This window comes from Triturus cristatus, chromosome 2_2 (assembly GCF_964204655.1).
Source record: "Triturus cristatus chromosome 2_2, aTriCri1.1, whole genome shotgun sequence".
Lineage (NCBI taxonomy): Eukaryota > Metazoa > Chordata > Amphibia > Caudata > Salamandridae > Triturus > Triturus cristatus.
The window spans coordinates 669970559-669984229 of NC_140582.1; the positions used below are offsets into that span (position 1 = coordinate 669970559).

A 13671-nucleotide genomic window follows, 5' to 3' on the forward strand; every position below is an offset into this window, starting at 1 on the left:
GCAGCACGCATTTGCTGCATAGGAAAAAGACTTTTAGTAATCGATTCAGCTTTGCAGGCAAAAACGTGCACGAGTTGCATTGCTTTGAATGGCAACACGTGCACGTTTGGCGATTCCCTTGCAGGAGCAAGCTTTCAAACCATCTGTTAATTACAAACAGATGGTTCCTGCCCGCTCCCGCAAGGGGAACTGGCGCAGGCCCCCTCCTCTCTCCCTTCCCCCTGCTGCCTCTTGTCAAACTTGTTTTTGAGCATGAGGCTCACGCGCATGTTCTTTTACCGTCCCCTTATTTTTGCTCCTTGCCCTTGCCCCTCTGTCTTCCTCCTTCCCACTATCTGGGGTTTTCGTAGCTGTTCACTTTCCATTCTGTCCTCCTCCTGTTTTTGATCTCACTGCCTATCTCCGTCTCTCACCCTCGTTCCCTTGTTTCCACTTTCGGTACAACTCTCCCCCTTTCTATGTTAATTCCCAGTACTCGCTCCCTTTCAGCCGGTGGGTGCATCTCCCTCTCCCTGTCCCCGCCTCTGCAGCACACGTGGCGCTGCCTCGCCGCTGGCGGCAGTCAGCGCTCTTACCACTGCCGATACCCGCCTGCTCTGCTGTCAGGCTCGCAGACCCGCCATGGAAGAGGGGGAGGCCGACGAGGAAGAAGAAGGATCCGTGAGCTTCTCCGGGGCGCGGGTAGGTAACGGCCTGGTGCACCCATCGCCCAGGCCCCCTCTCTGTACCCCTTGCCTTCAGCACCCCTCCCTACCCGGAGCACCTCTTCATCCAGTCTGCCCGTTACCCACACTTAGATAGCGGACTCTCCTCCCCTGGGGCGCACATTTTTGACGTTTCCGGACCCCACCATCGGTCTCTGAAAAGGGGAGGATATTGGTTTAATAATCACTGCTCATTTCGTTCCCCTTGAACGTTTCTTTCCCCTCCATTCATACAAAGGTATCAGGGCCAGCGTCTTCATCGTAAAAATTAAAGCTTATTTACAAGCCCTTGCGCTGCCGTATGCCACTTTTTCCATCCTTGTAAGTGAGCCCTGAAGTTCTTAAACAAGGGCGTGTTTATTGAACACGCTGCAGTGAAATTAGTAACGCGCCTCTTTGATAGCTATTGAACCAGAATTATCGACCTTTGCTTGTAAAAGAAAATGCGCCCACTGACCCCGTGTTATCCTCTCCCCTCGGTTTCTGCACAGCCCAATTCGTGAAGCTTTAAATCACTGTTTAAAGCCATCCAATTTTCTGAAACCTTTGGATACCTTTAATTGCCCGTGGCCGTTAACGTGATGATGAAGTGATGATAACTGCATGCCACATGGCAAATTCAAGGAGGCTCTGGCAGGTAGAACTAGAGCTGGGCTGGTGACAACCGCACAGGGTCAATGATTTATTAGCCACTGCACCTGTAAGTGATCCCCTGGAAACCAAAGAGCTCACGCGACGAGGCAGGCCTGTTGTTGTTACTCTCCGCCTCCATAATGCATATTTTTGGGTCTGTCTTGACAGCATAGCTATGTGCAAACTTATTGTTCCCAGTGCTTTAAAATAGGTATACAGGGTGCTTGGCTTCACCCAGAGGAGTATTTTTCTCTCACCTAATGCGATTGGCTGTTTGGTGTATCAAAATTCCACCTCCTATCCGCGTGCATTAACGTTCACGAGCGATTGTCTGGCTTAACAGCCAGAGCGTCTGATCTTGGAGCTGGGGAATGAGGTTCGAGTCTGGGGGGCGTCTGGAACACCCTGTGATTATACGCAAATCAATTAATCTCCCTCTGCCTAAAAAAATACTTGTGTCCATCTGTAACGCAGCTACTGCTCATGTAAAGTGCCCCATACCTTCAGGTTTAGTTCACGCTATATAAAACTGGCCAAAATTTTTTTTTTATCTCAAAATAACACAGATTGAATTACTTGTCTCATAGATAAACTGTACACAGACAGCAATTATCGATGGTTATGCTTTTTCTCTGAAGAACGCTTTCTATCAATGTTTAGTCATGACTCAAAATGGAAGTCAGACGTATTGGCTTTGCCAATGCTGGTTTGTCCTTTTGGCATGCATGTTTCTCTTTATCTAAAAAAAAATTAATAGAATTGCGTTGTTTGTTTTTGATTTTTGATAGCTCTTCTCATCCCCCTCGTCTCCAATAAAAATAAGCATTGGCATAGCCAATAGGTCTCGTCTTTGGGACCTTATAAGTGTTTAGTTATCCAGCACAATATCCTTGGTGCAACAACATCAACTGTTGCATAGCTCAACACTTATAAGGTCCCAAAGGCGAGACCTATTGGCTATGCCAATGCTTGTTTTAAAAGAGAAATCGCTGTGTTTATTATTGGTGCGGGGCTTTAGTCTCGAAAACAGGGAGGGTTGGTATGTGGGAGGGTTGTAATGGATGCAAATTAGAAAAAAGAAATGCGCATGATCGCCATGTTTTGTCAAAGGTGCCGATCGTTTAAAGCAAGTAATGTAAAAGTATGACAGGAGAGTGTGCATTTAACAAAATAGTGCTCGGGAGGCTGTAATTAAAACGGCCCGAGCAAAAACACATGTAACAGGGGGTATCCTCATGGGAGGGTACAAGAAGAGACGGCGATACTAAGGAGGAACTACTAAGCCTATTGACCTATGAAAATCCAGCATTTGCAAAGGACATTGACAGGAGTCAATTAAAAGATGGGCGGAAAGTAGGTGGAGCTTCATGCACCTATACTAAATTCAGCATGCCTCGAAGAGACAGCGCAAGCTCTGCCTGTGCGAGACCTAAAAATCGTTACAGCCTGTGCGAGACCTAAAAACCGTTACATATTTGACATGTTGCAAAACTTAGAAATTGCAAATCATGATCAGTTTTTTAAAATAAATTGTTTTCTGGACTGAATACTCACTCTTTCCAACTGTGACCAGTTGCTCAACTTATTCTCTATCGAGTTGCCATTTTCGTATGAATGCATCTGAATGTCGTCTTGAAAGTACCAGAAGAAAATTTCAGCAATGAGTAAGCCATTCGAAAAATCTCTACGTAAAAAAAAAAAAAAAAAATGCATAAGCAACAATATACAATTTTGTATGCTTTCTAAATGCAGCTTGCAGTGCAGAAAATATGAATACAGCTAGGCAGAGAGAGACTTGTCACTGACTTATATGCAATCTATCTCCTTTGGTCACCATTGGAGCTCATGCAGTATTTAAAGGAGGATTCAAAATAGGAAAACAGAGTTCATCTTTTCCAAAAGCTGTGTTTTGCAGTCAAGAGATGTGTAACATTCTTAATCCATTTAGAATGCACTGTTTCTCAAAACAGAACCACTTACAGATCATATTTTGATTGTCTCTCCACTGAGTGTATTTTCTTTAGTTGCTACTCCATTTCAGGGACTCCTTTCTATGCTTGAGCTGTTTGGTAGCCTATGAGTATTACAAGAATTCAAAATGTTTTTACAGATTTTTATCTACTGAATCTCAGTCCTTTTTCGTGAACAAACTGTTCAGTGTAATTACAGGACTTCTGGCATATTGCAGGATTATCCACACATTTGTGTTTTTCAGATGAACAAAATCTGCGCTTCTGCAAGGTACCCTGTCTTGCTCCCTAAGTAACCCCAGGTAGCATGAACTTAGCCATGAGCACATCACCTCTCAATTCCAAACGTAGCCAACTATTCATTCAGAATAATATATGTAGCTGCACTATGAAGAGCTATTGGAAACACCATAAAAAAGGGCAGTTTAGTCAAGGAGTGTTATCATTTTATATTAATTCAACTCTCCTTAATCCCTCAATCAGTTAATAGCTGTGGTGTACACTGTTGTTATCCAAACACATTTTTCAGGGTGCCAAGCAAAAACGCAATTTACAGCGCTGGCTTAATTATTCTCCTAACTAGAATAGGCATATATGCTACCTCCGGGGATACAGTTCCCTCGTTACTAAGGGCCCGATTCACAGAAGTAGTCTGAGACAAAATCCTAAACTTACTACCTTTGGTATTCACAGAAGGCATTTAGTTGTAGTAAAGTTAGGATTTTGTCTTAAGTCTGTCTTAAGTCTGTCTTAAGTCTGTCTTAAGTCTGTCCTAAATCTGTGCTAAGTCTGTCCTAAGTCTGTCCTAAGTCTGTCCTAAGTCTGTCTTAAGACAAAATCCCAACTTTACTACTACTAAATGCCTTCTGTGAATACCAAATGTAGTACGTTTAGGATTTTGTCTCAGATTAGTTCTGTGAATCGGCCCCTAAGTGTACAATGCATTACATCAATGGGCCCCACTTACATGCTACTAGTAGGTCATCCTTATGGCTTTTGAAAGACATGACTCTAGCCTGGTCATGTCACTGACTGATACTAATAACGCAGCCTTCCCTTAGTATGTGTGGTGCCTTAAATCATGACTTTTGATCAAGCACCTGCTTCCTGGATATTTTCCCAGATCAAATAAATGGCGTGCTCCCAAGACTGACTTTGGGGCTTAAAATAGGAAATTAAACTTTTAGATCACTCACAAAAATGTATTTCCCATATAAACTGTGAAATGAAGAATCAGAGCTGTGGTGTCAGGTTTCTGCTAAAATCTGTGTAGATTCGTAAAATAACATAACATTTACAAGTAATTGAAAGAGGGTGTATATAAATATTTCGAATTTCTCCTGAAAATATTTTGTTTTGCTATTCAGTCAAGTTCATATGATGAATACTGTTCTGAAATCAGTAGTTATTTCAAGAGGTCACTAAACAGAAAAATTAAAAAACATTGTGTCTCTTTTTAAAGGTCTGATAAAGGTCTGATATCCTGGATTGTAAATAACCTACTAATGAAACATATTAAAGATCTTTTAGAGAACACTGTTCTGCAGGACACTTCCTTGACATTATGTGGCATTTCCAGAGGTTGCCCATGAAGGAAATCCAGCTTTTCTGCATGGTCATCCTGGATGTTTCACCTTTTTCTGGGCCTGATATTTTTCCTGGCTTTAAAATGCATTACCCCTGCTTACCAGGAGTATAGTGCCTCTGCCACTCCTTTATACATTGTTAATTTGGCTTATCCCTAACGGGCACATTTAACTTGCCTGTAGGTTCCCAATATAAGTTATAAAATGTGCACCCAGGGCCTGGAAGTTCAATGGCATTTGCGAACTGCAGCACTGATCGTGCCATCCACTATAGTGGCAGTGCAAACATGGCTACAGGTCTACCCTATGTTGCTTGACTGTTGCAGTGTAACATCCCCAGTGTGACCTGTTAAAATAACCCTTTTTTGACACGTAAAAACCTCAGTTCTAAATATTAGTAAGTCACTCAGATGTAAGCCTTGTAGCCTCAGTTACAAAGCCCAAAAATATATTTTCACTGTGGCAGGCCTAGCTGCTCTATGTAGAAAACCAGAATGCAGATTAAAATACTAACACTGCTAAACTAGAACAACAATTAAACCAGTATTTTAATCGTAAATACAAATGGAATTCAATGATTTTTATTAACTACTAAGGAAAGCAAAAACATTTTAAAGTCACCTTTTCTCTACTTGAAGCTCCTTGAGGTTAATTCGTATTAGCTTTCCAGCTGCTCACAGCCTATGCTCAGCAAACAATAGGATGACCTGAGTTTGCAGAGACTCTTGTAAACTCCAAGGATTATTCGGAGTGAGCGCTGTGTTACACCACATGTCAAATCTGCTGGAAAGGTTTGTGAGCAACATGTAACACTTGAAAGGGAGAAAGGAGAACGTCAAGGTAATTCTTCTGGATAACCAGTATGGCTGCTAAAGGACCCTGCTTTTGTCCTACCAGACTTCTTTCTCTTGGTTTTTTGTGGGTACAGTGCCTTCTTTGAACTGCAATGTATTATTAGATGTGGGAGGATAATGGTGATTTCCCTATGACATTGCCACATACACTCCCTGCCCTCAAAGCCCAAGTTTAGTGTGGCTGAAGACTTTTATCATCATGACAATACCATGACATGTGACATTTCGGGCCTGCTTGCAAAAAGGCAAATAAAAACTACTGAAAAACAGTGGCCTCTGGAACATTTACCCAACTGGTTAGGGAGTGCCCAGGAGTCACCACCATCCACTAGCTAGTATCAGGCACCCACTTCAGAACACTTTCTGGACCAGTAGAATATAAGAAGAGGACTGTACCTGCTGTCTGTGACCTGAGAGGAGCTCTGAAGGACTGGACCTGCTCCCTCATTGTGAGAGGCTGGCTCAGTATATGGTGCTCACTTATGTAAGTGTAGCACCCTGCACTAATCCAGACACCCCTTATGGTGATTTTAGTGGTCTTAGACAGCCTTAAAAATCTCTCTAAGTAGTAGCTATAGAGAGCAGCCTCAGGCTTTGTCCAGAAGGAGGGTAAAGCAGCTTGTAGTACTTAAGCTTATGGTATGGGTTAAGTGAAAAAGAATCACACAGTGTAATTATAAAAATATGTATTTTTTTACACATTGTATTATCTCCTACCCGGAGATATAAACACAATACTTAAGAAATAGAACACGTAAGTAGCACAAATACACAGTGGTCTCCAGGGGGGTGACCAATCCATATACTACAATAGTGGAATGCTGTTGGACTTGGCCCTTTTTGTACGGTCATCCCAAAACTTTTTGCCTTTCTCCTTGCCTTTTTACTGACATGGTGTTGGTAGTTCTAAGACTCTGGGCACTTTAGTACTGCTGCCCAGTGTAAAGTGCGTGTGCTCTCTGTTTGGTCTATTTAATTTACCTGTCAGTTCCTTGTAAAGTGGTATCTCATATACCCAGGGCTGGTAAATTATATGCTACTGGTGGGCTTGCAGCGCTGATTGCGCCACCTACCAAAGTAGCCTTTCAAACCTATCCCGGGCCTCTGCCATTGCAGGGCCAGTGAGCGCAATGTTTCTGCCGCTGTGACGTGGCACCTAAAGTGTGTGCCATGTCTGTGACCCCCCTTTTACTACATGTCAGTCACCCCTAAGGTAGGCCCTAGCTAGCCCTATGGGAAGGGTGTATTGTAGGTAAAAGGTAGGACATGTACCTTAAGTGTGTGATATGTCATGGTAGTAACAAACAGCCATTTTGGTTTCTCACTACTGTGAGGCTGCCCTCCCAAAGGAATGCATTTGGGATTCCCTGATTAGTGTTTCAGTGGCAATTCCTGATATGAGAGGAGCAGCGTGGTCAAGTTTGGTATGTTTGGAATAGTAACAATACATGCTATGCAATGGTGTACGCAGATTTATTATGACTATTTTAGAAATGCCACTTTTAGAAGTGTTAGTTATATCACAAGCACTGAAGAAAAAAGTAAAAAAGGTTCTTTTTGTTGAAACATGTTGAATAAATACATATGCATTTGCATTTAAAGTAAATAGAGTGATCATGGTAATCACTTGGTGAACAGTGCGCAGCATATCAAGTCTTAGTGCTTGTGATATAACTAATGTTTGTTTGTGCAAGAGTTGACAGCTCTCGCATGCTGCAGCACCTTTGAATATAAGTTTGAATAAATAGACTAAATAGGGTTACAATTGGAGTGCAACCCCTAATTATATAACTACTTTTAGAAGTGGGCATTTCTGTGTGCTATGTGTCTGCCTGCCTGATGTGGATTGCATGTCTGGCTTTGGAGTGACAGGGGCTGGTGAGGTGTGTGTGGCTCCAGGAGGGGCAGGGCGAGTCAGCGCTAGGCTGAATAGGACATCTGCATTTGGAGCAGTGGGAGGAGTAGTCCCCTGGCCCTGAATAGGATTGTGCCTGCCTAGGTCAATGCTGGCTCCCCCCTGTGGTGTGTCTGATGGCAGAGCCCTCATCTCCCAAACAAGGGTGTGACCACTGTAAACAGAGTGCTCCAGTACCAGTTGGAACTGGTTCCCCCAAGCCCTGTGCTTTACAGACAAAGAGAAGCGTAGTATAAATATAGGGGCTGTGACCTCATGTTTGGAGCTGTTCCTGTGCTTACTGGGGCTGGCTGCTGCTGGGACCCAGGAGGAACTGCCACGAGGGCTTGCCTCCCTGCTGGAGGGTCCTGTCTGCTGGCCTCCCTGGGCCCAGCTATGCCCCTTGGACTTTAAAGGACTCTTAGCGCCTGGTGAGCGCTATCTTTTTACTGCAGGAGAGGGGCGTGCTGGGGCTTCGCAGTGCTGAGCTGCCCATCGTGGAAGAGTGAATCCCTGGCGTAGGGATTCCCCTGTGCTGCTAATGAGGCGGGAGCCCACCCCGCATTGTTGACTCATTTAGTGGGTGCCCAACCCGCATTTATGCTTTTTAGCAGGTACCCGCCCGCATTTATGCTTAAGAGGAGCGGGTGCCCACCCCAGCATGGATGCCTTGCTGGCGGGAGCCCAACCCGGTCTCATGCCTTTTTAAAGAGCGGGTGCCCACCCCACATTTTTGGTGCGCCGGTGTTTCGAGAGCCCACCCCGCACTTTGAAATTACCAGAAGGGGCCGCCACATTTTCGAGCGGCGACCCGCACCAGCGCAGTCAGCTGCAACGATGTGGCCATTTTCTTTCAGATCCCAGTGGGGATCCAGGAGGCACAGTGTTGCCAGGCCCAATTTCACAGCTGCACAGCAAGAGAGAGCGGGCAGCTGTCACCCAGGGGCATTTTGTTTTCCTGATAAGACCGGGGTGAGTTGCACCCCACGCCCCAGTGCATTTGCGCACTTTGGTTTCGCTGCCGAGGCAGCCAGGGGGCCAGTTGGAAGGCCCCACTAGAAGCCCTGACATTTTTGGACAGAGGGCCAGGGGGCCAGTATTGGTAGGGAGTAAGGCCCTAACGTGATGGCCAATGTGTGTATGCCTATGGTTAGGCATAAGGTGTTTCATGCCATGTGTTGATGTGGGCATGATGTGGTTATGTTAGGTTGATTATGCGAAAGGTGTTCATGCCTACAGTTAGTGCATAATGTATTTATGCTGTGAGATTTATTGCATAATGTGTCTATGCTTGTGATGCCTAATGTCATGCTATGTTGTTTTAGGATGATGCCTATTATGTAATGTGTTTATGCTTGTGAAGTTTGGGCCTAATGTGTTTTATGCCTAACGTGACAATGCTGAGGTCATTATTGTACCAGTAGTTACTGGTTATGCTTTATATTTACTTACCTGTTCTGATGGTTCTGACAGTGGCCCGATTGGCACTGTCCTGTATATAATCCTTTGTGAATATTGCCTAGTGCCAGTTGGCACAGTGTAGATTGTGTGATTATGATTCTAATGTGTTTATGATAATACAAAGGCTATTTTTGATATAACCTTGTGTGGAGTTTCTTTTGTGGTGTGCCTAGTGTGTTGCTGCTGTGTGTGTGTGTTGCGCAAACGCTTTACACATTGCCTCTGGGATAAGCCTGACTGCTCGTGCCAAGCTACCAAGGGGTTGAGCAGGGGTTATCTTCAGCGTGTAACTCCCTTGCCCTGACTAGAGTGGTGGTTTCTGCCTGGCTTAGGCGCATGACCTAGCCAACCAGAAATCCCATTTCTAACAAATGCGAACCATAACCCAAGTCAAAAATGGAGCCAGAAGACGTAGAAGAGCCAGGGACCGAAGGAACCACCTTAGGTGAGTGTCTAGGAACCCCACGGAGTTCGGGTGCAGAGTGGGAACACGACTGCGTACGTCGCGATTGCAATTTTAAAGAAGAAGGACCGCTCCCATCGGATTCTGAAGAAACCCCATTGAAGAAGGAGAGTCAACCCCCCCGTGGATACCCCAGGAACCAGAATATCTACACTATGGAAGCCGGGTTCTTAGGTGTCAAGTGACGTCGGAAACCACCATAGACCACAATGGAGGACTTCAGGAAAGATGCTGCTGGAGAAAAAGACAAAGGAGCCCAGTGAATTCAGGATGAGAGGTACCTGCAAGCAGAGGGGACAGAGTCTATGCGACTCAGGAGTGACCATGAGGTAATGAAGACGAATCTCCACTGATGTCGGAGATGCAGGAGAGGTTGACGGTGCCCTTGAAGTTGCTGCTGAGCTGACCAGGCGATGCTGTAGAAGACCAGGAACCGTTCATAAGCCGTTCAATGTCGGATGTCGAGAGCCAAGGGGTCAGTGTACGGCAGGGCCACCAATAAGCCTTGGCAGCGGCAAACAACGTAGTCGACGAAAAAGGTGCAGTGTCTGGACCAGTAAACTCCAAGTGACTCACCAAGAGCACGTAAGTCAGAGTAGGCCCTGAGCAAGCAGGGGAGCCCACTGGGGCTAAAGAAAACCCTCAAAAGGACCCACAGGCCCAAGGCACCAGAGTCGCAAGAGGACTTCGAGAAGCTCACCAACGAAGAAGGCCTGTGGTGCAGAGGAAGCTGTGAGGGCGAGGATCATGGCAGCAGGAGTTGCTTGTGGTTGGAGCTTCTTGGAGCTCGAAGATCTCTAGAGGAGAGAGTCAACAAGCCTTGGCAATGGCAAGTCAACCCGGTGCAAAGGGGTCCTGTTCCAGCGGTTTCGACGAGGGATACTGGCCACAAACTCTGTATGAAGACAGTTCAGGCCTCGAGGGAGTAGCAGAACCACCACCTGTGTTGCTAAGCCTTTCTGAGTTGAGAAAGCCCAGGATCAGCAGACCGGTCAGCTGTGTTGCGGTGCCTGCAGATGCAGGGGAGTTACTCCTTCACTTCAATGGAGATTCCTTCAGGTGTCTTGGATTTCCACAGGCCTGGTGAAAAAACTGTATGGGGCACGGGCGGAAGACCAGCAGGACGACGATACCAGGAGCAGCAGGAATCTTCCCCATTGCAGGCTCAGTTCCCAAAGCAAAGTCCAGCGAAGTGCAGAGTGCCCAGATGGTCAAAGCTGAAGTGGTATGCGATCTGAATCTTGTCCCACGACCAATCTAGGGACCCACCCACACATAAGCCATTAAGTACCCCTATGAAAGGGTTGGAACAATTTAGGGGTCCCTCCCAGAAGAGGGGCTGGACAGTGGGGAGGATACTTCCATGTCCTTTGTCCAGTTTCCCACCTAAGCGGGAATCAAGGGCTCCCTGAACTGGTTTGAACTGGAGTATGCAAGGGGGTCACCAAATGTGCCCTTCAAGCAGTCTCAGGGAGTCTGGCAAGTACCCCCATCCTGTCCCAATACACTAAACCCTGTCTGGGAGGTGGTCACACCTCCCTGTGAAGAATACCTATTGTTCTGCCTTCCACTGCTTGAGCTTGGCTCAGCAGCATGTAGGCAGAATTGTGTCTCTGGTCAGAAGCAGCACTAGCTTGCTGTCCGGTTCTAGAAAACTGGTACCAAGAACACTGAAGGCCTCCCAGAGGAGCTTTACAGTGCATGGAATCATCCCTCCCACAACATACCAAATATGACAGGGTTCGTAACAGCCAGTTTAGAGATGGTCATCGCGTAATGACGCATGGCCACTCTATACGTCATAATGGCTGATGCACTTACAACCCGGGAGAATGGACTTCGAGGTTGTAGGGGTGCCCCGCACATGCAGGGGCACCCTCACATTTAGAAGTGAGCACCCTGCCTTCAGGACTGAAAGGCCTGCCCCGTAGGGGTGACATAGGTTTAAAGTACCGTAACCTCAGATATAAGGAAACTTAAATCTGTTGTAAATGGTGCTAGCACCAGCTTACACAGGCTGCAATGGCAGGCCTGTAGTCACAATTTGAATGGTCTCTCATGGGTGGCATAATACATGCTTCAACCCTTGGGAGACCCCTGGTGTACCCATTCCCTGGGCACCTTAGTACAATGTACTAGGGACTTATCAGGGTACACCAGTGGCCAATCTGGAGTGTACCTAAATACTCACCATGTCCAATTTAGGGACGAAGCACAGAGACTGAGGTCATGATTAGCAGGATCCCAGTCAGACTAGTCAGAAAAACATAATGACACCAGCAAAAATTGGGGGTGACCATGAAAGCAATTCCTACTTTCCTACACACATGTACCCAAGACAAAGAGAGGACTCCATGGTCAGATGGCGAAACTCCTGTATGGCTAGGGGTCAACAAATTGCAAGTGGGATTTTCCTGAAGGGACCCAGCCAACCAGTGGCAAATGGATCTGGATTAGACTGTGATGTTGGCCTCTGTCTGACAACCTGTGAGTCTCGAATTCCCTTGCTTGAGGTTGTGGGGGGTTTAAATGTGTGCACCTGTGGTTGTTTGGGGACTAGAAGAAAGTTTGGGAAACTTTTTAAAAATATTACTCCAGACCCGTGTGACTTAGAAACTCATTTGAACTTTCAGACTTCCATACTTTCACCGGGACCAATCCACTTTGTGTATCCATCCCGGGCTCCTTCGCGGTTGCCATGAAATAGCACCTTGGTTTTGGTCTACCACAACCATTAACTATCAGTGGAGTTTAACTTTTTCTTAGTGCTATTTCTAATTTAAAAAAATGTAAATCCTATTTACGGTTTCCCTTATATTTTTATCATTTTGCATATTCCATTTTAATCTATTTTCCTACTTCAGTTTGGAATTTTTGTTTTGGCATTTTGACTTAATTATTGTTTAGGTGCTGCATTAATACTTCACACTCTGTCTTAAGTGAAGGTTGTCTGCTCTATGCCATAGATACCAGGGGCTTGAGTTCGGGTTAATTTAGTTGTTGGGTGCACGTGGGTTTCCTTGTTATTATAGTATTCCGCGAGGTAGTCACGAGCATGGCACTCGTGTCAACGCTCGTGGCTTCCTCGTGATCTAGGATGTTTATGCTTGAATGTGGGGGTTGGAGGGAGATTCGTTAACGAGGTTGTAGTGGGCATTACTAGCTTGACCTCGGACTGCATGGACATCCTTCATTAATAAAGATGGATTCTTCAATTACTGTTTCCAGCCTTTTCTTCCTGAAGATTTCTCCAGCAGCGATCATGTCTTAACACTGGCGACGAGTGGGCACGACCCCATCAGTTGGATTATATATTACCTACTGGCGGTCGCCAGTAGGTAGTTATAGTTAGGACCACGTTTCCATAGGAAAACCTCAACATTCTATTTTGAATAACTTTGGCGCCGGTCGATGAATCCTCGCGAATTTCTCAAAATAGGTGGGGCGCTACGCTCCGCTCCTACCCTGAAAGTCTCGGGGGGATCCGTCAAGCGGGGGCTGAGATAAAAGGGGGGTCCCAAAACGCGTTTTTCCCATGCATTTTTCCATAGGACCTTTAAAACGAGCTACAGCCCGAACGGCTGAACAGAATTACTCAAAATTTGGCAGAGAGGTAGTCCCTAGGTCAAGGAAGTGCCTTTTGTAGGTTTGGTGTAAATCTGTTCAGTAGATTCTGAGAAAATAGCCTTTAAATCAATATATATATCTGAGCCCGCTTACGGTACGCTTACGGTACGCTTACGGTGAGCGTACGGTGGCGTGCGCGAGCGCGATTCTGATTGGCTCTTAGATCTTAGTAAACATTCGAATCGGTCGAAACCAGGAAGCGGCGGCCGCCATTTTGTGTATTTCACTCTGAAAAAAAAGAGTGAAAACAAGGAAAGGGGGCAATGAGGAGAGTTACAGACCCCCTAACATTTGTAAGGGGGTCAAAGAAGGACAGAAAAGTAAAAAAAAAACATTTATTGATTTTAAAAAAAAACACGGGGTACGCGTACGGTAAGCTTACGGTAAGCGTACGGTAAAAAAAATAAAAAAAAATAAATGAAAAGCAGATTTAAGAGTTTAGATATTAGGGGGCTCTAAAAAGAGCCGTTGTGTTTATG

At 45.5% G+C, this 13671-nt stretch overlaps 1 protein-coding gene across 1 annotated transcript in view; it reads right to left on the reverse strand.

The window, feature by feature from the left end:
- Positions 1-13671, reverse strand: part of SPATA4 (spermatogenesis associated 4) — a 226303-nt gene that overhangs the window by 179763 nt on the left and 32869 nt on the right. The window contains exon 2 of the mRNA XM_085641866.1: positions 2892-3021. Within this exon, the coding sequence (XP_085497992.1) occupies positions 2892-3021 (130 nt within the window). The remainder of the gene's footprint in view (positions 1-2891; positions 3022-13671) is intronic.